This window comes from Halichoeres trimaculatus, unplaced genomic scaffold, assembly GCF_033239565.1.
Source record: "Halichoeres trimaculatus isolate MK-OKI-2021-1 unplaced genomic scaffold, fHalTri1.1 fHalTri1_scaffold_7, whole genome shotgun sequence".
Taxonomy (NCBI): Eukaryota; Metazoa; Chordata; class Actinopteri; order Labriformes; family Labridae; genus Halichoeres; species Halichoeres trimaculatus.
The window spans coordinates 35,772,554-35,797,876 of NW_027437185.1; the positions used below are offsets into that span (position 1 = coordinate 35,772,554).

Genomic DNA, 25,323 nt, shown 5'->3' on the forward strand with positions numbered 1-25,323 from the left:
CAAGCTCTTGTGATTTCACGCATCGACTACTGCAACTATCTTCTACCAGGCCTCCCTGTGTGTACATTTAAACCTCTGCAGATTACCCAGAATGCAGCAGCACGTCTGGTCTATAACCAGCCCAAAACAGCACATCACCTCGCTGTTAATCTCTCCTCACTGGCTTCAAATTCAAAGCTCTTCTTCTGGCTTACAAAACATTGAGAGGAAGAGATGTCTGACGACTCTTTATCTGACAGACAGAAGGCAGATGTGTCAGCATTAGGATTCCTTTTTTTGTATGTTGTTGTTTCTCCTCTAAAGTCAAGATATTTGATGTGTTTGATGCAAAATACAACACGATTTACTTTGATTTTCTTCATACAGGAAAGTATTTATCTGCCAGGCCTCAGAGCTGTTTGATAAAGTGAGCGTTATAGAAATCATGCTTACATGAATGTGTTATGCCAAAGTGGTTTTCTGTAAACAGGAAATCTCAGAGGACTGTGGATGTTTATTAAATACATTTATTTCATTCAACTAAACAGAAAATGAGAGAAAAATAAATGAAACTCTGTTGTGGGTTCATCCAATTGGAGCACCTTTTCACTAAATAATAACCCGACAGGAGTCTCTACGTGACCCCAGACCTCCATCATGGTTTATGAGCTTGGGACCTCCTCAGCGGCAGCCTGTCTCTTTGCTCAGGGGCACTCAGGAGCCACGCCTGCAGCTCGTTATCGTCCTCCATCATCCCCAGACTCTTCCAGGTCCGAGCCCGCAGAGACGGAGGTTTCGGCCGCCTGCCTGATCTGGTCTCCTGGACCTGCTCGCCTCCTGAGCTCGCCGAGTCCACCACCTCGGCCTGTCGGTGCCTTCTGGACTTGGACACCTGCTGGACGCCGCTGTAGCTCTTCTGTTTGATGGAGGCCAGCAGCTTGGCTCTGCTGCTACTTTCCTCCTCTTCCTCCTCCTCCTCCTCCTCCTCAATCTTTATGTTTTTATCTCTTGTGAACGTCTTCTCCTGCCAGGCGACGAAGCCCGTCAGGCAGTCTTTGATCTGTGCAGCCAAGTCTTGATGGGTCATGCTGGCGTGGTCAGGGACCTCCGTCGAGGCCTCCTTCAGCTTCTTGTACCAGTTCTGGATGTGGACAATCTCCTCCAGGACTTCTGCAGAGAGCAGATCCTGCACAGCTGTGGCCCTCCCTAAAAACTCAGCGCACACTTTCTCCTTCTGTGGTTTCTTCTGTCTTTGGAAGGCCAGGAAATGTGGCATGGCCGTGTAGTGGATGGCTTTGGTTTCAACAAGCTTTCGATAAATGTAAACCACATCAAGATGCCCGGATTCCACAGAGTCCTTCAGGAACTTCTCAACCTGGTTCCAGTCCCTCAGAGCCAGTCTGATCTGCACGGGTGGTTTTGTGAGCTGCGTGTGGTAAAATGCAAACATCAGATACAAGCCGCCGACTCGAATCTGGTAGCTGTAAGGAGGCAGGAAGTACTTCACAGCTGTGGCCAAAGTCACCCTGCTGAATCCCTTCGAGTCACTCACACGGTTTATCCCCAGGAAGACGTCAGAGAAACGCATCTCTCTCCAGATGGCCGAGAAGACCTCGTACCTGACTGAGTCGGTCTGCTGGAACCGAGCGAGTAGCTCCTCCACATCTTCAGTCAGGGGTTCGAAGAAGAAGTCGGAAAACCAGGGCTGCAGACGAGGCATCCTGCAAGTCTGGACGCTCAGAGACCACACTGAGGAGGAGCTGTGCAGGTGCAGCTCATGGGCTAATCACCTGAGACCATGATGCATTCAAGTGCTCCTTGGTTGGACCCAGTTTCTACGTTGAGATGTCAGGAAATAGATCATGGCCAGGTTGTTGGTAAAACGTTTCTCCACGTTAACAAAACTTGTAAATGACTGCTTGCCACCAGAACAAAATCACAAGACCAGGTAAAATTACTTCTCATTCATGTTTTCAGTCATGACCTCCTCATGGCAAAAGCAAAAAAGCTTTCTGTCTTCGAATGTTGCAGGATATTTGCACCTTGACTTCTGTTCAGCTTTTTTTTAAGGATTTGGTCTCAAACTTTTATCAGCTGATGAAACATCTAAGTTTCAATGTAGTTTTCATGACCTACTCCCCGCTTTTTGTCTCTTGCTCCTGTTGCTTCGTTTTACTTTTGAAGCCCAACTTATAACCAACTTATGATCCACCTACGCCAGGATGCAAAGCTATGAGGTAACATATTTATTTGTAGTTTGAAACATGACAACAAGCTAACTTTGTCAGTTTGTACCGTAGTTTAGCAGCTGCTATATTTATCTCTCCTCACAGCCCGGTGCTCTGAGACGTGTCTGTAACGTGTAACGTTAGTGAATCCTGGTTCTGTCCTACCAGAGCTCATCTACCAACTCCAACCTCACCAAGCGGAGCGAACGTAACTAGGCTCTTCATTTTATTGATAGACTCTCAAGTTTGAACAGAATGAACACAAGCACAAACAGATTAGCCTTTTTAGTCTTTAGCTCATGTTGTAGCTTTTAGCTCTTGTTTTAGCTTTTTGCCAATGTCGTAGCATTTAGCCTGTGCCGCTGGACGCTTGTCACACTCAATGGCCACCATATTGGCTACAAATTTAGCCTGTGTTAGCAACTTATTGCCAGTGATGAAGCTTTTAGCTCCTGTTTTATCCTTTAGCCAATCTTTTAACCTTCAGCTTGTTTTAGCCTTTAGCCTGTGTTCTAGCTTTTAGCCTATTTTTTAGCCTTTAGCCAATGTTTTAGCCTACAGCTCATGTGTTTCAGCTTTCAGCCAATCTTTTAGCCTTTAGCTGTGTTTTAGCCTTTTGCTCCTGTTTCAGCTTTTAGACAGTGTTTTAGCCTTCAGCTCGTGCTCTATCTCTCCCCTGTTTATCTTTCTTCTGCTCTTCTATCTTTTTTCTGTCAGACAGTTAGGCTCCAGTGTCCACCATCACTACAAAATTGATCACGGAAATCGTTTTCAGCAGAGAAAAACATTAATCTCTCTTCTCTCTACTAAACTTTGACAAACAGACTTTCTGTCTTTATGCCATAAATGGATTCTTGTTCCCCCAGAAAAAAACTGACCTGACCACAAACACTGAGGATCAGGGTGGCAGAGGTGAGGTTGGAGTTGGTAGATGAGCTCTGTTAGGGCAGAACCAGTATTTACTAACGTTACACATTACAGACACGTCTCAGAGCACCGGACTATGAGTAGCAAGTTCTTGTCATTTCCCCCCAGTTTGAAGATTTTGTTCAGGGTGTAATCGCTGGAACCTCCAAGGTGTGCCGACTTGTGCGGGCGTTCGTGTGTGATTACTGATAGGAAACTTGTTTTCTTTCCAATGAGGGGGCTGCACAATGGTGGTCAGTATGGAAACAGTATGGAAAAACGCAGTACACTTTGATTTCTCAACTGGTGCGCTGAAAACGATAAGAAAGTTGAGTGTGGAACGCTGGACACTTGTCACACTCAATGGTCGCCATATTGGCTACGAAGAGGAAGGGGCGGGAACAGATCAAACATGGTTGATGGATGTGATCAATAAAGACCACCAAGACAACATTTAGACCTCACTACTCACAACAGGAGAAGATGCAGAGGTGGACGGTCACATTTTAACACTTAACACAACAAACTGAAGGAAACACTGTGTCACTCATCACTGCCGAGAGTTTTATTAAGACTTAACAAAACAGGATCCTGTGTGGTCTCGTCTCTGACTGCAGACATGCATCTGACAAATTTAAAGAATTAAAATGTTTGAATTTAGACCGACACAGGGATTTAAAAATAAATATCTCTTTAACAGGTTTCAGCTGATTTAAAGAAAAAGGACAATTTAAGGAAACATGATCCAAACATGATGACAATTCTCAGACCAAAGACAAATTAAAGGACAGTTCTGCTAAAAATTTCACTTCTTGTTAGCCTGCAAAAGCTCTGACTCTTCCATAATCTCTCAACTCTTCACTTCAGAGAGAAATAATCATATGGATTGAATCGTAACGCCAGTTCGCTGACGTTTGATCAACCCAAAAATTCATGATCACATTTTAACTCTGATGAAATAAAACACCAAGAAAAACCAGGTGACAGCACAGAAATCAAACTTTTTCTGGATCAATGTTTGGTTAATGTCACCGTGACCTCAATAGGTCATCGTTTAACAGCTCAAAACCGTCTCTTTTTGCAGACCAACACAAAGTTAAATTCAGTGGAATCGTCCTTTAATATTCTTGCACCGGCCCTTTAACAAACGGCACAAATGAATCTAAGTGTGTCTTTTGGTTTTATGAACGGCCGGGATAAAAACATAAAACGTGAAAAAGCTTCTGATTGCTTGTTGTTTCGTCCACACACACGTCGGTGGATCCCGTGGCCCCTTGTCTTCCTCGCGTGTTGCTTCCCTCCGTGTGACTACCAGCCTCCTTTACCTCCCTTCTTCTTCTTTGATGGTGCTTTCTTGCGTGTGGCCCCCGAGGAAGCAGGTTTCTGCTGTCGAGGGGGGACCACGTTACTGGCGGTGGCTGTGGATGAGCCGGATGCGGAGCCTGGTCTCGGGGAGGTAGGGGGGCTGGCGGCTGTCTTACTGGCATCGCTGGAAAATGAGGACACAAACGTCTTTAGAGACAAATCATTTTTTTCTTCCTTGTATCCTCTTAGTAGCTGTACAAAACCCTACATTACGAGGGACATTATGCAGATGCACACGTGTTATTTGTTCCTGAGAGTTACTCACAGCTCGGCTGCAGCTCCCGCCGTTGCTCCCTGTGTGCCCTTTCCAATCTGCTCCTTCTTCTTCCCCTTCTTCTTGCCTCTGTAGTAGGTGCGCTCCCTCATGGGCAGCCACCTCTCGGGGTCAGGCGTTGCTTTGGGGTCACAGTTCTTGGGCAGTTTGCCTGCAAACAAGATGAGAAGGCACTCAATTCAGCAAAGTTTTAAAATAACTACTCATCATTGTTTTAAAAGACTCAGCTGTATCTCTTATCAAAGGAACTGAGCTTTGTAACATTCCTACTTTGGGCCTGTAGAGGTCAGTAGAGTTTTCAGAGCGTTCAAATTTTACAAGTCAGGCTTTCAATTAATGAGATTCTTTTTACGAAGCACTTTTCATACACAGAAGTGGTAACACAAAGTGCTTGACAAAAACAAAAAAAGGAAACAAAAATAATAATAATAATGGGAAAAAAATAATTGGCCGACAACCCTGCATAAACACATACTAACATACAACCCACACCCCTTAGTGCACAAGGTAAACACAGTATAAATGAAATCCGAGCAGATGAACTGAGGAACAGTGGAAACTAGACATAATTTCCTAAATTTTGGGGGATCAGTGATCGGCCCATCCTTACATTATAAACCTCTTATGAACCTCCAGTAAGGTCTGACAGCCAGCCATTGTCGCTTTTTGCTCTGAGACCTAAAACTCAGGACACTTTATTGGTTGTTTAAGTTAAACATAAAGATTTTATTGTTTCACAGGTATTGAACAATGATTTTCAATAAAATAAGATTGGAACATTGAAGGTATATGCTGTCAGTTATAAGAAATAAAAATCGGTATCGGCAGGTCAGGCTTTTTAAAGATCGGTGATCGGCCAGAAAATTGTCATCATTGCACCCCTAGTGGAAACGCTATCTAGAGACCTTAATGAGGAAAATCTGACTGTAGTTAAGAAGTTAAACGCAAGATAAGACAATAAAACAACCAAATTAGAAGCAACAAATAAGATAAAACACTAAAAGACAAAAGCAGTAAAGGAGAAAAAGATGTTAAACTAAAACTTGAAAGTACAGGAATAAAAAGCTGATAGAAGCAGAAGCCTTCATGTTTCAATAACTTCCCCAAATAATCTCTAATGACAAGCTCACCTTTCTTCTTTTTCTTCTTCTTTTTGAGATCGCCTTGGCTGCAGAGGAAACAAAGCGGTGTTAGATCAAAGCGCAGCTGCTTTAACTCATCCAGACGATCATTTCTGCTCTGTGTATTTCCTCAGAGGAAGGGTTTACCCGAGTTCTTTGGGGAGGTTTTCTGGTTTGATAACCTTTGCGGCTTTTTTCCTGACGAACGTTGCTCCGTGCGAGTTCTCCAGCTCGTCTACGTCCACGTTGAACGCCATCGTGTCTGCAGAGGGGAGGTGTTTGCTGAGGCTGAGAGAGAGGCTAAGGAAACCATGTTTGAACAGAGTAGTTTACCAGCGCTGCAAGAAAAAATATTTTATTTCTATCAAGTTTCATGCTATGAGAAGTTAATCGGGGTTTCTTAGGGCCAAAATGACAGGACCACACATCGTTTAATCCTCAAGCACAAATCAACAAGAGAAATCATCAAAACAGGAATTTAGTGACTTCTATTCCAGTGATTTTCGACGATGAAGGATACGATTTGGCTTTATCTGTGTCCACCAGAGAGTATGCAGAGATGAGTTGTGCGAGTGTGTGAACGTCGTTGGTGTTTTGCCTGTGTCAAAAGAAAAAAACATTCATCAGTTTTCACAGACGCTAACAGCTGATCTGCATCAATATTTGAGTGTTTTGCTTTTGACTTTGGTTACATTTATCGTTTTGCTTCATGCTGTTTTTGCTCTTTAACCACCAAACTGAAAGACATCTGAACGAGTCAACACGAGGCCAGCTAAAAGCTGTGAGACAAACCTCCGAGGAGCACATAGATGTGTTTTTCACAGAGATAGTAAACACATGTTGAACCTCAGAGCGCTCAGACTCACTTCCACAGCTGCTCCAGATCACTAATGGCTTCTTTTTTCCGTCCGTACTTCAGTTTGAAATTAGCAGCTTCTCGTACGAGCGCCAAGTGTGCAGCTGATCCGGGCTGTGAAGGAGGAAGACGCGGCTGATTAAGGACAGGAAATCACAGACAGATTGCACACCAGGATCGGTGAGACCTGAGTCTCTCCTGAGCTGTTTTAGCTGCCTGATTGATTTTCTGCTACTTCCAAAACATACGAAAATAAAGAAATCACCAGTTATCAAAACTTTAGGATGGCAGAGAAAAAAAAGCTTCTTCTAAGAACAGAGGAAACTGTAAACGAAACAGCGAGCGCCCACCTGCTCAGACTGGTAGTGCTCGATAGCTTGTTTAAAAACGTCAATCGCGCTGTCGATGTCTTCTTCGTGGGTGTACATAGTTACCAGAGCTGAAACCTACAGAGAGAAAAACATGTTGTTTAGTTTTAACAATCTAAGCTTGAAAACTTCAGTGTTCATTCATTTCAAACTTACCATCCCTGATTTGTGCTTGAACTCCTCAATTGACCTTAAGACATCACAAGCTTTTGTTACGTGACCTTAGGAGTAGAAGAGACAGAGGCTTTGTTTATCTTGGAGTCAATGAAGGTTTTCTGAAACCTTTGAAAAATAGGGATTCTTTTTTTTCAAGCTGTAAACTATGTAGAGATGTCACAGAGGAGCCAGAGGAAAAAAATTAAGACTAAAGAAGTACAATACAATACATACTAAAGGACCAGGGATGTCTGATACCACTTTTTTCAGACCGATACCAGAACGAGTACTCCTTCTTGAGTACTCACTGATACCACAAGTACTTTTGATACATGAAATTTCATTTAACAGTTACTAACAACTCTCTCTGAGTTTACTATTTTTTAAACACACTAATACAATTGAAAAATAGAACTAACAAATCTCAAAGTTTAAGTCTTTTTTTTATATAAGCTGAAGTGTAAAATAAAACAGTTTATCTGTTAACTCTCTCTGGTTAGTTCATGTTGTCTGAACAGGACCTTGCATACATTTGCAGTGGCGTCAAACTGCAGCAAAGTAGCGCCAACTACTGGTGAGGAGGACTTCCTCAATGTAAGTTTTTTTCCCCTTGAGTACTGGCTGCTGGTAGCTTTCATGACTACCGATGAGGGATAGACCGACTATTGGCCGGGCCGATTATCGGGCCAATATTTGGCATTTTGGGGCATATTGACATCGGCCTAGGTGGTCATTTAAAATCAGTCATGTAAAACCAAACAGAAAATTAATTCAACTGCATTATATGCCTGTAAAAGGCAGCACTAACTCAATTCTGTCCAGTTTTCTTTCAGTTGCATAGAAATTTTGGAAAACTTTAGTGATTTTTTTTTAAAGTTTTCATTTAACTTTATAAACCATGCTGCTAAGCCTGGGAGCTATTTAATAAACTCATGCTTGAAGGCATTAAATGCAGTTAAGTGTTGGAGTTTTTATTGTTCAAAATTTTTTACGCCTAAATTTTCACTTTGACTGCAAATGAATATCGGCTTCAAATATCCGTTATCAGCCTCCTTGCCTTCTAATAATCAGTATTGGTATCTGCCCCAAAAAATCCATATGGGTCTATCTCTAGTACTGATACCTTGAAATAAGGCTGGTATCAGCCCAATACCTGATACTAGTACTCGCCCACCCCTATGAAAGACTGATGTATCAGCAGGACCTGGAAAAACTGGTCCATGCATTTATCTTTAGTTGGCTTGATGACTGTAACAGCATCTTTACAGGTTTCCCTAAAAATCAGTCAGACAGAAGCTGCCCAAGACCTCACTAAGACCAAGAAAGATCACATCAGTCCAGTTCTGAGGTCCCTACACTTGCTTCCTGTTTGTCATAGAATAGACTTTTAAACACTCAGTTCATTTGGATCAGGTGTGCTTCAGTCCCCAGACTCAACCAAACATGGAGAAGCAGCATTCAGCTTCTATGCTTCAAATATCTGGAACAAACTGCCAAAAAACATCAGGTCTGCTGAAACGCTCAGCTCTTTTAAATCAAGGTTTAAGACTCATCTCTTTGCAGCTGCTTTAATTAGAAAACTTTATTTTTTTTCGCTCTTGTTATTGATTTTAATTGTTTTATTTTAACCAATGTCATAGAATCAAGTCTTGGGAGTCAGTCTTAACACTTGTCCTAATCATTCATTCAAAAAAAAACAAACTAAAACATCTCTTACCTTGTACTAAATAAAGTTGTGCCATAGTCAGTTTGATGCCAGACGCACTCTCTGGATGTTTGTCTGAGAATTGCTGGAAGCCAAAAGAAGAAATCAGTCAGTTAAAAAAATCTGCAGAGATATCTGACTCTTCACTGTTTAACCTTTATCATATCTACCTGTAGAAGCTCTATGGCCTTGCCGTGCTGCTTCTCTCTGCACAGCTGAGCCACCTGGATGAGCACTGGTCTCGGGTGACCCGGGTTCTGGGACTGAAGACTTGATGACAGCTTCCTACACTGATCAGCCTGTTGAAGGAGAAACAGCCACACATGAAAAAACATTTATTTATCAGGTAATCTGACTCTGTACACCTGCGTCTGCAGCGACAGTCGTACCTGGTTGGTGTACATGGCCAGCAGCGCTTTGTTGAGGTCGATGGTCTGCAGCTGCTTCTTTGCCAGCTTGTATTCAACTCCCTCAGCGTTTGTCAGTTTCACTTTCTTCTTTGAGTCAAACACGTTTTGGTCCTGCAGAAACACAGGTGATTTATTTAAATATAAAATGAAGATTAGATTCTGCTTCAACTAACGCTGCATTTACAGTTCATGAAACACTTAGTAAGGCTGTCAAACACCCACCTTGTTTATTGTTATGATGTTGTTGGCTGTCACAGCAAGCAGCCCAACATCAGAGGGCCTGCAGCCAGAAACAGAATGTTAAAACATGTTTCAACTGAAGCTATAACACGTTTCAAGCTGTTTCTGTTACTGAGTTTCTCATTTTTATTAATGCCTGATAAATTGTGCACTCACTTGAGTTTGATGACCTGGTTGTAGAGCTGCAGGGCTTCATCCGTCCGACCTTGTAGCTGCATGACATACGCCATCTGAGAGTGGATGACTGCCAGCTCAGACTCAATGTCCTCTTCAGTCACATCCTGAAAGGGACGAGACAGTAATGTCAGCTATTAGTGTGGGGAAACATTTCAGTCTGACAGCTGGGGGGTGTGTGTGTGGGATGACAAGGCAGTTTCAGTGACATGTAAACATGTTTGTATCGTAGCATCTCCTCCTGGCTAAAGATGTCGCAGCTGAAATGTTGATGAAAGCTGAGGTGACACTTACCGAATCGTCTGCCAGAGAGACTCTGCAAAGCTCTGTGAAGGAAAACAATCAGCTATAGTCAAACTCAGAAAGAACAGGGAGGTAGCTTCATAAATAAAGTAGATCAGAGTGTTTAGACTGACCCTCTGCTTGTTGTAGCTTGTTGAGAGCTTCTGTGAGCTGCCCCTGTCCTATCAGAGTGCAGGCAGCGTTGTAGCAAAGCTCATACGTCGACTCTGGTAGACCCAGATCTTCCTGCAGGAAAACAGAAGAATACAATAAGATGCAACAGAAATAGTATCTACAGAAATTGCCAGGTGACATTTTTACAGTTTTACTGCATCAGTTCCTGGACCAAAACACAAAAAATGAAACATAAGACGGACAAATGAATTCTATTAACTTCATGAAGAAGTTCTTACCACTTGAGCTTTCTCCCACTGACTCATAGAAGCCACCACAGCAGCGAGGTTTGTCTTCCTCTCCTCCTCGTACTCATCCTGAGAGTTCCTGATCAGGTCTGTGTAGACGGATTTGCACTCATCGTAGCGCTCTAATCTGTACAGCTGAACAATGAAAAGAAAAACGAGCCCACTCAGAACAGGTAAACATCCTGAATCAGAAACTGCAAATGTTCACACTTTTTCATTTTCAGGAAGAAAACATGCAGATGTTATTTTATTTATGATCTTTTTTATGACTGGTCAGCCTCACCACTTGACCGTAGAGCTCCTTCAGTTTGTCCGTTTGCTCAGGGGCACTTTCGATGGTCTTAAGGGAACTTTCCACTCTGTTCAATCTGTACTCACAGTATGCCTTCTCAAACAAAACATCACTGCAAAACAAAAAAAATCTAATCAGATTATAAGCTAACTGCATGATCACTTACTTCTGAATGAGTACAACACCAAAAAAGTTAAATGATAATAAGTTTTCTAAGTGATCCAGAGCTTGTATTAACGATGCACATGAGAAAATCAACAAACGTTAACAAAGAAATAACCCAACAGTGAGCCTGATTACCTGCCGAGCACTTTCGAATGGGTGTTCATGACATTCAGCGCCTCTTTGAAGCTGCTATTCTGGATAAGGCAAACTATTTTACAGTGAAGGGCTGTCACATCATCCCTGTTTTCTTGCAAAACTGCAACAGACGAAGAGAAAAAGAAAATTAGAGAGGACTTAACAAACTCAAGAAGATGCTTTATCAGTGTAAGTTATTGCTGTCAGATGCCAATGAAAATCATAAAAACTAGATTTTGTAAAGCAAAAAATATGACAGTGCGGCTGTAATGTGTAAATATATAATAAATCTACAAGTCAAGTTCATTAGATACATTTAAATGCAGATTTGAAATTTAAAACACTGATAAAAACAGACATTTAAATTGCTGATTTCAACTTTAAACCTGCTTTAAAATGCAAATGAGGACAATGTAAACATGACAGTGAAAACGTGAAGTGCTATTGCATTTACAATAAAATTCTCTGCAATCAATCAGGATTTTGGACACTTTTAATATTTGGTATAACACAAATGAATGTTTGTCTGCTGCCATGATGACTTAGCTGTGAGGCTAACTAGGGACACGTCACTTATCAAGACATAACAGCGCTTTTCTGGCTCAGACTGTAACATAAATACTCAATATAAAACAAAAAAAATCTTCTGAATTTAAAGCTGCATCATTCCTAAACAATCGGTTGAGCATACTTTTGTTAAATAAATCTAAATTAGTCTTTGTGAGACCTGACTAGAAGCTGTCTGACTGTCGTTAGCATAGCCACATGCTACCAGCTGGCCTTGGGGTTAGCAGGCTAACTAGTCTAAGAAGAAACGGACCGTGTGTAGGAAAACCAACAACTTTGGTCCCGTTAGTGACAAAGGAGAGAATGTATGGGTCCATACTTTTACTGAGAGCTTTCAGGGCTCTGGTAAAGTCTCCATTCTGCCCACAGCGGTTGACTTCAGTCCACAGCGAAGCCACAGAACCTCCTCCGCTCGCCATCTTCGCTGAATGGGCTCACACAGCGCAACGGAAGCAGAAGATGATTACTTCCGGAGGAATGAGAATTCAGGTTCATTTTAGAAAAATCTTAATTATTTTTTTTTTCAAAATTCTTTTGATGATGATAATAATAATAATAATAATAATAATAATAATAATAATAATAATAATAATAATAATAATAATAATAATAATAATGATAATGATAATAGTAATAATTCAGACCGACACACTATTTATTTCGTTATTTGGAGTGAAATGAAATGAATAAATAGATAACATTTCCTTCTTTTTGTCAAATGAAATGTTTTAATTATTCACTGATTGTTTTAGTGCATGTTCTGTACAACAAAATAAAACAAAAAAAGAACAACAAACTACAAAAAAGCACAACAACAAACTACAAATGAAAAAAGTTTTGTAAATGAGAACTGTTTCTTAAACATTTTGTCTGGAAAAATAAATGTAAAATCAATTTCAAAATAAAAAACCAAAACAATTTAAAACAAACAAACCCAAATAAATAATCAGCTACAAAAAAAAAAAGAGATGGTATCACTTATAAGATGCTTATTGACATTATTATTTGTTTATATGACTATATAACTGCTTAATAAGTGTTAAACAAGGTCATTGTAAGGGTTAGGCCCCACAGGTTAGGTTTAAGCATGGGGCCCTCATTGGTTAGGTTTAGGGGAAGGGCTGGGGTAGGGCTCATGAGAGACAAAAGCAGAAGACAAAAAACAAAGAGGGTTAGGGTTAGGTTCCATATAGCTTATAGATTAAGTTGTCTTGTAGTAACTATTACAATGACCTTGTTAAACACTTATTAAGCAGTTATATAGTCTTATAAACAAATAATGTTAATAAGCATCTAAGTATAAGTACTTACAAAGGTCTTATTAATGCTTATTACAGGACCTTAATATAAAGCGTTACCAAAAAGATTTTAAAAGGTTTAATGAAAATGGTTTTCTTTTAAAGAAGTTTATGTACCATTGCAGCAGGTGGAAATAAAGTAGAAAAAACGATAGTAAATTAGAAAATAGAATAGAAAAGGGAAATACAATAAGCAATCACTAATAAATATCAAATGATATAGAAATAATAATCAGAAGAATAAAATTAGAATGATGTATAAAATGAATTTGACAGGTGTACCGTGTTTGACAGATTTGCACGTTGAAACGGATATTGCAATGTATTGACCAATTTGCAGACGAAAAGCGCATTCCTGAGTTAAATTAACACATTCTTGTATCTTTGTGATGTATTAATTTCAGTATTATTCCAGATATAAGTACCTACATTCACAAATCTTATTTAGATAAGTTATTTGTAGTGATGCGTTCATGACTCTAGCGTTTCTGTTGGCACGTGAAGGCACCACATTAGGCAGGGTTGGAGGTTCGGCTGGACTCGAGATCCGAGGAGGGGGGCACTGTTGTCATCCGTCAGGGCTGTGAGACGAGCTTTTGTCCAGAGGAAATGGCTGGAATCAAAGGTAAGACACGTCCATATCTCCTCCTTTTAATGAATCCTTTTTGTTTTATCTGAATCACACCAAGCGGAGGAGAAATATCCCGGAGACGGATGGCTGCGTGTGAAACGTCCAGCGAGCTAACGGTTAGCCGATGGGCCAGTACAGTCGTTAGCATTAGCTGCAGAGCTTCATCCTCTGGGTGAGGAGAAGCCGCTACTCGCAATTTGATGACAATAAATCTAGACTCAGCTACAGACTTTAACCGTGTAATGCTCTCTTTTAACGCTGTGTAAATGTCACACCCTTTTCTTAGCACAGCGATGCACTGGGAACCGTTATAATGCTAATGTTAGCTGCACCTTGACTCCAGTAATTACTCTGTTTGTTGAGACTTAGCTGCTCGGATTAATTGATGCTCACTAGCAACCACACTGGATGTACCGCTATAAGCGTGTAACATGCGCTCCTAAAGGCATGGCTTGCCTGGTTGATGGAGCTATTACACGTGAAATCAGCTGATTCATCACATGATAGCCTCAGCAGCCAGGGCCCCTGCCTCCACGGTGGGAATATTCAGGGATGCAGACTTGCATGAATTAAAACTGATGATCTCTTCTCTCTGTCTTTCCTTTCTTGCAGCTCTCATTAGCCTATCTTTTGGAGGGGCCATTGGCCTCATGTTCCTCATGCTAGGATGTGCCCTCCCTGTGTACAAGTAAGTACAAGCATCAGCCTGATAATGTGTGTGTGACACTCTTCACACTTGGCACTCACTGACACGCACCTCAGATGATCCCACCAGATTTACTGCTTTAAATACAAGTGTGAAACATGGCTGGATTAACTTGCTTGGTGACAGAAATGATCTGCTGGATCCCTGTTACTAACCTGCAGCACCGAGGCTGAAAGCAGCATCTTATTCTCAGTTTATGATTCAGCTGTTACATGGAGACAAGGTCCTGACCCAAAAACACTTTACCCACACCTGTCAGATCTGGACTCAGTCAAAGAGTCCGCAGACTTCTTAAAACACAGACCTCTAACCTCTAAAAGTGCAAGAAAGGGTGATTATGCTGCTTTTATCACCTCAAGACCATATCAAGCGAGGTTTTGACAAAAAACTATGATACATAGACTTCACATTAAATTATTTTTTAAGGGTACAGACTCTTTGAACACAGTTTCAGATTTGTCAAAACTTTTTTTCTGTTTGTGAAAATGCCTGATCTAATGAAGTCTAGGTAGAAAAATGAGGAAAATTACCTTTATTTGCACATGTACAAACAGAATCATGGTTCACAAATCTCAAAATTGTGTTCTTTTTTTTTTTTAGCCTGATTAAGATAATCTTGTCCAGATTGGATATGGCTAGGAACCTTGTACATTATTTTCCAGACAAATAAATGCAGTCAGATTTCCCTTTTTTGAATTTTCACAAATAGAATAAAAGTTTCTGGCAAATAAAATGGTTTTTGAGGAAGTCTGTAGACTCTCTCAGATAATTCGATTCAGGTCTGAAAAGTGTAGATTAAGTCATTTTGAATGAGGACTCGTTTCCTTAACTTCCTGTGACAGCTGACAGGAAGCTGTAAAAAGATTGATCATAGTTTCTCAGTTTTATTGTGTGGTTATTTTTGTCAGTGTATTTATTAACTCAGTGGCTTTACATATGGTTTTAACTTAAATCTTCTTTTCAAAGTGAAATACTCTTTGGACAGCTGAAAATATTTTGCTATAAGGACTGTAACATGTCATCTTTTTCCTTTCATTCTGCAGCAAATACTGGCCTTTGTTCCTCCTCTTCTTCTACATCCTCTCCCCCATCCCATACTGCATCTCACGGAGGGTGGCTGATGACACAGACTCTGCAAGTAACGCCTGCAAAGAGCTGGCCATCTTCCTCACAACGGGCATCGTCATCTCAGCCTTTGGCCTGCCCATCGTCTTTGCGAGAGCTGACGTAGTGAGTAACAGAAGTAACGTGCTTCAGACCACCACGCGTTATGAAACAGTTCACGTCTGTGATCAGACGATGGATAATACATCTGTTATCCTGCATACTTATTTTTACTGATGACAGAAAGAAAACTAACACTGACAGTCCTCTAATTTCAGATCAGTATGCTCAACTCTTGTGGCACATTTAACATGTTTTTTAGTCCCAAACTGCTGGCAGCAGTCAGTTTGAGCCCGACACCAGACTGCAGAAACCTCCAGGCTTAACTATTTCACCAGAGAAAACTGTGCAACATTATCATCGAGTAAAACATTAGCTTCAACAAATCATCAGGCTCTTTAGACGACTAGAGCTCAGAACTCATTTCAGCTTCTCAGTATTTGGATTGTAGACACCAAAAGGTTTGGACCTATGAGCTACGAGCAGACGCTGTTCAGTTGTCAGGAAGTTTTGGTCTGCTCCACAATCATTTTGAGGTCAAAAGGTCAGACGTGACTCAAATGTTGCTGAAGAGTAGATGAAAAAGGGGACTTCCCAATTTTAGAGACATGCATTTAAGCCAAAATGTTCCTCGAAGATAAGAGGGACTGAAATCCAAACTGGAACTTGCTTCCAACAGAGAGGAACCTCACATTTGAAGGCTCAGCTTCCTGCACTACTTCTGGAAAGTTGAGGGTTATCCTGTATCATTAGCTACGTTTACATGCAGTCATTCATCCTTTCATATTTGGAATATTAGCAATAACCCAGTTATACGGCCATGTAAACACCAAAAACCCTTTTTAAAAATATGCTCATATTACAGTTTTTTTAAATCTTAAAATCCCCCCTGGTTTATTCCTTCTCTAACCTGAATATTTGGTCATGTTTACACCTATCAGGATATCTCCATCCAAAGGAACATTTATCTGTGTTCTGCACATGTTCTGTTCACAAGGAATCTTGGTCATTTGAGTACAGGAAGTCCGCTGTGCCGCTGCTGTAGTTGTTGTTGCTGCTGTTGCTATGGATACAGTAAGAAGAAGCAGAAATGACGCACATTGCGTCACAACGTTCTCCATATGTTGCTGTTGTTTGGGATACCATGTAAACAGGAATGACTAGGACTGGGCTGATATGCCTGCGATTCCATTCTGTTATGATTTTTGGGGTACCAATTTTATTTGAATTACAGTTTTTGCAATTTTTAGATTGATTTTTTAACACCAGACCATAGGGGTGGGTAAAAATATTGATGAATTGATGCATTGAAATATTTCTTCGCCCCAGTATCGATTCAGCAAATCCTCTGAATCAAATCATCTCCAACAACAAAATGTCAGCCAAAGCAGCAGCATAAAGCCTGATCCTTCAGCTTCAAAGTCGGACATTTGGGTTGTTTTATTGCTCTAAAACGTGAGTTTACATACCACATATGTTCATTTAAATCAATATCGAATCCAATCGATGTTGAATCGAATCACAACCTAAAGAATCCGAATTGAATCGATCGTAAAGTTCTTGGCAATACCCAGCCCTACCAGACCATGTGAAAAAGTTAAATGATAATGATAATGTCTACAGACTTTATCAGGAACCATATTTTCCTAAAAAATGCACATCATGTGAGTCAGAGAGGAACATTTCGCCCTCTGCTGGAGAAAAGTGGAAACTGTTTTCCCAATCGAGTTTATAAACAGACTGAAATAAAGAATTTGAATTAAAAAAAAAATGTTTTGTTTTTTTTTGCCAAAGAATCCTGATTTTGATATTGCCAAAGAAAAAAAAATCCAAATAAATTGCATAACGATTTTATCTCCCACTCTGTTGGCTGAGGCATGTAAATGGGTTGTTCTGAATGTTTCAGACACAGGAATATCGACCTTAACCTGAATATTGACTGCATGTAAACGTAGCCACGTATGCACAATGGTTTGGAGGGGAAAGCGGGAAATATGAGCTCTTTAAGTTAATCTTATAAATGAGAGGAAGGAGGAAGGAGTCTTTAAAGTCTAAGCCAAATCAGAAAAAAGTTAAAACGTAGGAGAAAAATCTGTCCTGTCTTTGCTCTTTATGAACTGCAAAGAGAAAAATCTACTGTTTTGAAAGAAGCCATGATAAATAGAGAACAACAAACCCAGCCAGACAAAAGTAAATTTAGCTTTAAACTGTTGTTTGGCTGCAGAGCTCACAGAGCTGACAGATGCACCGGCTGCAGCCAAGGACGTGAGCTGTGTTCAGCTGCTGGTAATGTCCCGTCCTGCTGCGTGTCCTGACTCCAGAACTCGGAGCAGCATGTGGAAGTGATTTTGTGAACTGTTGCTGCTCTGATTTCGTCCTGAACTTGCTCTGCAGCCTGGCAGCGCGCGGCAGCATGTGTTAAACTGAATCACTGATGTTTCTACAGATCGAGTGGGGGGCGTGTGCGCTCGTGCTAACGGGTAACGTAGTGATCTTCGCGACCATCCTGGGCTTCTTCCTGGTCTTTGGATCCAACGATGACTTCAGTTGGCAGCAGTGGTAAAACGTCAGGGGGAGGGGGGGCTTAGTCTGAACTGTTTTTATTAGCATTATGGTTATTATTATGGTATTACTGTTTGGTTCTTGTTGTTGTTATTTATATAATGACCGCCCATCCATAGACTCACACCAAACCAGTGCAATACTTTATTTTGTCCTCTTTTTTTTATTCTTCCGCCTGCATCATACTGAACTGACACACGTGGGATGGAAAATGCTGACTTGAAGTTGGGTTTTTACTTCTTTTAGTTCCACTTTCTGACACCTGTGTTTGTGCGTTTCTTCTCTGTTTGTGTCTTGCTTTCTTTCTGAGTGCTGTGATCAACTACCTGTGAACATATGTGTAAAAGAAGCCGACCGAATGTCAAAACATGACTTCATCTGACCAAAAAGGACAGGCTGAAAACCGTCTGTGCTCCTGTATCCCACGCCGTAACCCCCCTAAGAGCTCAGATTGGTGTGCGTTTGCACTTCAAAGTGTAAATCAGCAGAAAAACGATAGAAGATCTCAGCTCAGATTTCACCTCGCACTGCTTGTATTGATTGAAACTGTGACTTTTTTTTGTTTGTCACAGTGTCAGGTGAAACCAAAGTGAGAGCGAGGCAGATTTGGCGCCTGTTTGGGACCATGTTGTAAATAAGTGTTCTCGCTTATACACGTTCTTTGACTTTTTTAATGCCAAGAATATAAAAAAACTCACAGCTAATGTCACTAAAAAAAGGAGATCCAGGGTGAAAGTCTCTGTTTCTCCTCCTGAATGAGAAGTGCTTTCACTCCCTCCACTTTGATCAAATTAAACTTTTTTGCTGATTTCCCACGCTGCTCATTCGCCGTCTTTACTTCGCACGTCTTACCTCACTCTAAGTTTGGGTAAGCTTTGCCTCGTCAGGTCAAGAAAGCATGAACAGCCCACGATAGCCACCAGCTAGCGTAGGATTAGCTTAAGGACAGCAGCCTCGTGTAAAAGTCAGCCAAGATAAGAAGTGGGCCACTTATAACCGAGTCCTGGTCACTTACAGCCCTTAAGCTTTTAAATGTGACCCCTTCAAAATAAAAGAGCAGCAGCTTTCAGGTTGTATTTCTCTCTAGAAGCACATTTTGTCTGGATTTGGCGTCAAATTTCCTCACACCAGCATTTTAACGACAGAAACACAGCTCGGATTTCTGTTTTTTTTTTGGAGTGTTTGTGCTCTCTGGCCTGTGTGAAGGAAAGTTCTCCGTTGGTTTGGTTAATCTGTTGGCAGCTTTGGGATCAGCACAGCCTGCGGTCGGTCAGGTGAAGCTCTCCTGTTTGCTAAACAAGCTATCGCTCTGCTGCCTCCATGAAGCACTGGTGTGTGTGTGTGTGTGAATGGAGTGTTTGTGCTCTCTGAAAGATGAACGAATCAGAAGGTCTGTCTGTAAAGCCCACAAGTTCCCCGCCCAGATAAAACAGCCCTGACAGAAGATCTGTGCACGAATTGTCAGACCACACAGCCAACTCAAGAGTCAAGGAGCTAAAGAATTAAGATGTTGCTAAAAAATGCTTCTGGAGGTCTTTATTTGTCTTAAAGAGGGGTTATTCTACTTTTTCATGTTCAAACTTGGAAATAATTTAAGAATCCTGGATGTTCAGACTGAGCATGTGCAGATTTTCAAACCTCTACATGTTCATAATTTGGAGAAATACCTGAACTGATAGAAATTTGTCACAAATATGAAACCAGATACAAGATTTTCATAAGTCTTGTTAAAAAAAAAATATATATATATTATTAATAATAATAATAATAATAATAATAATAATAATACAATTATAATAAACAATTGAAGATAATACTACTACTACTACTACTACTACTACTACTACTACTAATAATAATAATAATAATAAATAAAATAATAATTATAATAAATAAAATAATAATTATAATAATAATAATAATAAAATAAACTTTAAATAGCAAATTTCAAAAACAATGTTACAAAGTGCTTTACATTATTAAATAAAAAATATAAAATATAAAATTAAAGAAAAAAAGAGGTATAAAAGAGAAATGTGAGGAAATAAAATAAAATATAAAAGGCTAAGAACCACCACCAAGTAATGGAAAGAAAATATCTGTAAAATAAGAGCAATACAGATTAAATTGAATTAAAACTACAAAAGGTGAATGATTTAATATCGTGCACATGACTCTTTAAAAAGAAAAAGTTAAAAATAAAAATTAGATTGTCACATAAAGATGTCTAGTTAATGACACATTGGCAGGGTAAGGGCCTCAAACACCAAGGTCTACCCATAGCTCCGCCCCCTATAGGCCTCCTGAAGGCTGGCCAATCAGAGGGAAGGGGGTTTGAGTCATAGTGAGCCTTAAAGAGACAGCTGCTAAAATGAAAAAGTCTGAAATTAAAGTTTTCTAAAACATCAGTGTGAAAGAAACCCACCAAAATAAACCTTGAAAAAAGCGCAGTGCCACCTCTTTAAGGAATCAAAACAACAAATATTGAACGAAGGGATTTTACACGCTCTAAAAACAAGACACAACTTTATCTGTGAACTTTATAGGTGTGGACAGGTGTTTCAAAGAGTCAGTGAGGAAGTTTTGTTTTAATTCTACAGAAATAACCTCCCATCTGTTTTCCAACGAAGAGCGTTAATAATTACACCAGCCAGAAAGTCACGCTTCGGCTGCAACTACCAATTATTTTTCATTCCCCATGAATCTTTCAGTCACGTCGACTTAAAAACCCCCAAAGAGGATTTCCTGTGAAATGTCAGCGTAAAGCAAAGGAACATTTTATATCTTAAATGACAGATTTATTAGTTCCCAGATTGTTGACGAGTCTGTTTATCAGCTGATGATTGCATGATGTGTTTCAGCTTGTTAGAGAAGCTACGAAATCACTGCTATGATTCGATTATCCAGAACTCCCCTCCTGTAAAAACCTCCTTGGACAAACAAACAAACGTTAGCGTGACTTTCTTCCTGTTTCATCTTTCAGAGATCACGACCCGATGAAGGCACTGATTGTACGTAAAGCTCGATAGCAGCGGCAGCTTTTGGTTTCCTTTAAAATGTTCTAAGTTATTAAAAATGGAAAACTACTGAGATGATTATTCTGTGACGCTTCTTTGAATCTGAATTTACCCTCTGTTTGAACTCTGTGCAGCAGTTTGTGGTTGGGAAAGCAGGGTAACTACATTTTGTGAACGTCCATAAGTCACTGTATGCATCTGAAGCTCTGTTTGTCAAACGTTCTCTGTTTTATGATGTGACAGAATCTGCTGTGTAGCTGTGGGATGAGTTTCCTCTGTGTTTTTCTTTCAGGAGAGATGTTACGCTTTCTTTGTTCTCACAGATTTGAGAGGAAGTTGTATTTATTTAATTTTATTGGACGCTTTGTGTCGATGTCCAACTCCATTTTTCTATCTGTAACTTTTGTGTTAAAGATGCAGAAGTCAGCATGGTGGTTTCCTTTTTTTTTTTTTTTTTTTTTTTAATAAACGCCATTTTTGAACATCCTCTCCTTTGAATGAAATACAGATGCATTTGCTGTGTTTACAGAGCTGGATCAGAGCGGCTCATTCACTCAGGATTTCACAGGAGAAAGTTTACCTGATAAAATCTGTGTGTTTGTTTGTCATGTTGGTGAACAAAACTCTACACTTTTAGGAGAATCGGTCCAATAAAACACAAAAAACACATAAAGCATCTGAAAAGGGGCGTTTTATACTTACACAAAGATTAAATGCTTGAATCTTAAAGTGTGAAGTCAGCTGAAATCCCTCATTTCACATGAAACGCCAGAAAGCTTAGGGAGATATGAAGGTAAAACAAAACGATGAGATAAAAAAAGTGAAATGCAAATATAAAAATGAAAAACAAAAGAGATTGAAGCATTAAAAAAGATATAAATAAAAAAGAAAATACACAAATACACAAGTGAAGAGGATAAGATAGAAATAAAATAAGTAGAAAGAAAGGGGATTTAAAAAGGCATTAATAAAGAATTATAAACAGTCAGTTACAGAAATGCAGTGACATAAAAATAAGAGAATTAAATCTGATTAAAGAATGATATCACAAAAATAAATCTTTAAAAGATTTTAAGGATGTGCTAGATGGTTTATTATAGTCAGATCTTACTTCATCCTGATTCAAATTTTTCATTGAATCGAGCTCAAGTAAAATTTTTCACCGTAAAACGTCTCAAAAAAACCTTCAAATGCATATTTATGGCCTTAAATAACCAACTGTTCAGCGTTTGGCACTAAAATTTTTCACCCCTTTGTTTAACTAGTTATAAAATCTATGGATGAAATCTTACCCACAGTTAGAAGGAATCATGCAGGGTTTGCATCTTCCTCCTGTGCATGTGTGGATTCTCTCTGGCTTCATCCCAAAGAACAAAAACATGCTCATCAGGTGGATTGGTCAGTCAGAGAGGCTGGCAACCTGACCAGGTGACCTTCACTCTTAGGGCGTATTCAGACCTGGACTGTTTGGTCCACTTTTAACGGACCAGGGTTTGTTTCCCACGCTGGTCCGGACTTTCCATGCAGGTGTGAATAGACACAAACGAACCCTGGTGCGGACTTAACAACCGGACCCAGACCCACTTTTTTAGGTGGTCTGGGTCCGCTTCCAAACGAACTCTGGTGCGGTTCGTGGTTCTCCGGTGCAGGTCTGAATACAAACCAAGGTCCATCTGAACTAACCACAGGATACATGCGCCTTTTGGGCCTATAAAGCCACCGTAACCTAACCGTCTTTGGTTCATACCTGATCCTCCGTCTTCTGTTTAGCCACGCTGTTGCTAGCATGTTGTGGGTCAGGACACGCAGAGCATAGCGCCTCCTTGCTGCGATCATTCGTCTTCGCTGTTCCAAATTTTGAAACAGTGTTGTTAAGCTGCTTTGAAGGAGCTGCTCTTGAAACTGAAAATGATTTAGCAGCTCTAATAAGAGCACAAACACACATGTTTACCTCCATTTCCTGGTCTGTATTCTGTGTGTCACCTTTGTCAGTGCTGTCCAATGAGAGCACTGATCGTCACATGTGGATGTGTTTACAGATTATAGTCCACTTGCAAAAAGTACAATCTGAATACGAACCGCACCAAATGAAAAAAATAAAGTCCGCTTTTGGTCTGGACCAAAAAAGTGGAACAAAAGACTTTTCTGGTCTGAATACAGCCTTAGTCTTCAGACCCCTGCACCCTCCAAAGGTGTTAAAAGTACATGAGACAGGCTGCTCTGTTACGATGTTACACTTTGTCTCCCTCTGCTGGAGTTATAGAGACGGTGCATGAAGAGCCACCTGGCACATCCCATCATGGAGAGGAGAAGGAAGAGAAAGAGTTTACAGAAGTTTCTTAAAGATATTTTTTGGGGGGTTTAATGCCTCAAACTAGAGCATGGACCCCCTTTGAAAACCAACCGAGAATGCTTCGGAATATGTAAAGAAATGTCAACTTTAAGAATGTATTTTCAAACTTTTATTCACTTTTTTTATAATTATTGCATTTGTTTAGAACAGGAAATTATTAAAAAACAAAAGTCAGACTCACACAAGTCGGTTGTTACAAAAGGGAGAAGGTATTTCAGGGCTCTATCAGCCAAGGTGGGATACTCCTTTCTGACATGTAGCCTGTAGTTAAACAGGGAAGAGCCTCAAAGTTCGGTTCATATTGTAGATCCATTAATAAGAGACACAAACTGCCAGGTTGACACAGAGCAGGATATGCCACTATTTTTTCCCTTCCCTCCAATTTTCTGGGGACCCCCTACTTTGAAAACCACTGAACTAGAGAAAACAGGACAATGGGTAGAGTAGGAGCAGGGTGAGAGTGGAGAATGATATAAAGGAAACAGGCCACAGGCTGGATTCAAACCTGGGCCACCCGCTCTATTGCAAACCTCATGGAGTACGAGGCTTTTTAATCCAAACTATGGACTCTCTAAACCTGGACAGTGAAATGTCAATGTCAACTTTATTTGTAAAGCTCATTAACAACTTTAAAGCTCAAAGCACTTCACAGGTAAAACGTTTAAAAAGTTTAAAAAGTTTAAAAGTTCAACACAGCAATAAAAGAGAACATCAGCAATAAAAACACTCAACAGTAAAAAAAACGACTTCAGAAGTGTCTAAACCGAGGGTCTTCAACCTGTGGCTCTTTGACTCCTTTGCAGTGCCTCCTTGTAGCTTTAAAAAAATATGATTGGAATAAAGATTTTTATTTTTCCTACAGAGGGTATTGATGATTAAAGACACTGACACTAAATAAAATCCTGCGTTAACATTTAGTTGAACTAAATCTTCATCCCATCTGTCAATAAAGCCTGCCACCGCTCTACTTCACCTCCTACAACATCAACAGCCCACCAACTTTCCATGCACCTGTGGCTAACCTCAAGTTTTACAGCCCTGGGAAGATAACTACATCTACAAAAAGACTCATCTGGAAGAAAATACTGATTTTAATTCTGTGTGGATGGATTCATTTTAGGGCTGAACGATTTTGGAAAATAATCTAATTGCAATTTTTTTTTTATCAATATTGCGATTGCGACTTAGCATGCAGTTATTTGGGGCGATGTTTATCTTCTACATTATTCACTAAACACAAGCAATAAACCGTTCTATAGTATAACCAACACAACAAAGGATAGTGTAACATACAAACAAGTTTTTCCTGTTTGCCAGGCCTACTTGTCATGTTTTCAAATAACATATATCTTTATTTAACTATTACAATCACAGTAGAATATTACCTGATTGATTTAACTTTAGGCCTTATAACCCTGTAATAAAGTTATCATTAATTACCTTAAATAATATCAGAGAAAGGAACAAATACTGCAGAATAACAGGCCTGTTATGAACAATGAAATAAAAAATAAATATGAATCCTCTCGTCTATAGATCTCAAATAAAATACAGTGCAGAAATGTAAATAAGACCAAATCTCTGGCTTAACCACTGAAAAATGTCAACATGTGGAACACACTTTTTTATAAAATGAAAAAAAAAAAACTGTGTGAACTTAAATTTAAATATTAATAGTATAAAAATCTAACTGATCTCTCATCAGTAGCAAAACAAAAACTTAGGTAAATGCGCTTTTAATTTTCTTTTCTTTTCTTTTTTGAATTGCAGACTTTGAGATTTGAAAATTGCATTCTATTACATTGATGTTGGTTTAAATTTGATTAATTATTCAGCCCTAATTCATTTAACTGACAATGTGCCTGCTCAATATACATGCTTGATGAGTGGCAAAACTGTAAATAAGCAAACAACAAAAAATGATGAGTTGAGCGATATTATCAATAT

At 39.8% G+C, this 25,323-nt stretch overlaps 3 protein-coding genes across 3 annotated transcripts; 1 reads left to right on the forward strand and 2 right to left on the reverse strand.

The window, feature by feature from the left end:
• Window positions 1–460: 460 nt before the first annotated feature.
• On the reverse strand, window positions 461–1,746 carry LOC141793665 (snRNA-activating protein complex subunit 1-like). The gene has a single exon (XM_074674490.1). The coding sequence runs from the start codon at window positions 1,697–1,699 to the stop codon at window positions 635–637; it is 1,065 nt and encodes a 354-aa protein (XP_074530591.1). The 5' UTR covers window positions 1,700–1,746; the 3' UTR covers window positions 461–634.
• Window positions 1,747–3,656: 1,910 nt separating this feature from the next.
• Window positions 3,657–12,104, reverse strand: srp72 (signal recognition particle 72). The gene is made up of 19 exons (XM_074674587.1): window positions 11,965–12,104; window positions 11,079–11,199; window positions 10,770–10,890; window positions 10,478–10,621; window positions 10,199–10,310; window positions 10,077–10,108; window positions 9,765–9,889; window positions 9,591–9,648; window positions 9,348–9,479; window positions 9,129–9,257; window positions 8,971–9,043; window positions 7,254–7,318; window positions 7,080–7,175; window positions 6,740–6,843; window positions 6,394–6,471; window positions 6,021–6,161; window positions 5,883–5,920; window positions 4,744–4,903; window positions 3,657–4,602 (listed from the first exon to the last, which is right to left on the reverse strand). The coding sequence occupies exons 1-19, from the start codon at window positions 12,062–12,064 to the stop codon at window positions 4,422–4,424; spliced, it is 2,010 nt and encodes a 669-aa protein (XP_074530688.1). The 5' UTR covers window positions 12,065–12,104; the 3' UTR covers window positions 3,657–4,421.
• Window positions 12,105–13,431: 1,327 nt separating this feature from the next.
• On the forward strand, window positions 13,432–19,736 carry LOC141793742 (leptin receptor overlapping transcript-like 1). Its single transcript, XM_074674588.1, has 4 exons — window positions 13,432–13,568; window positions 14,187–14,262; window positions 15,324–15,510; window positions 17,891–19,736. Exons 1-4 carry the CDS (start codon window positions 13,553–13,555, stop codon window positions 18,005–18,007), a joined length of 396 nt encoding a protein of 131 aa, XP_074530689.1. The 5' UTR covers window positions 13,432–13,552; the 3' UTR covers window positions 18,008–19,736.
• The last annotated feature ends 5,587 nt before the right edge of the window (window positions 19,737–25,323 follow it).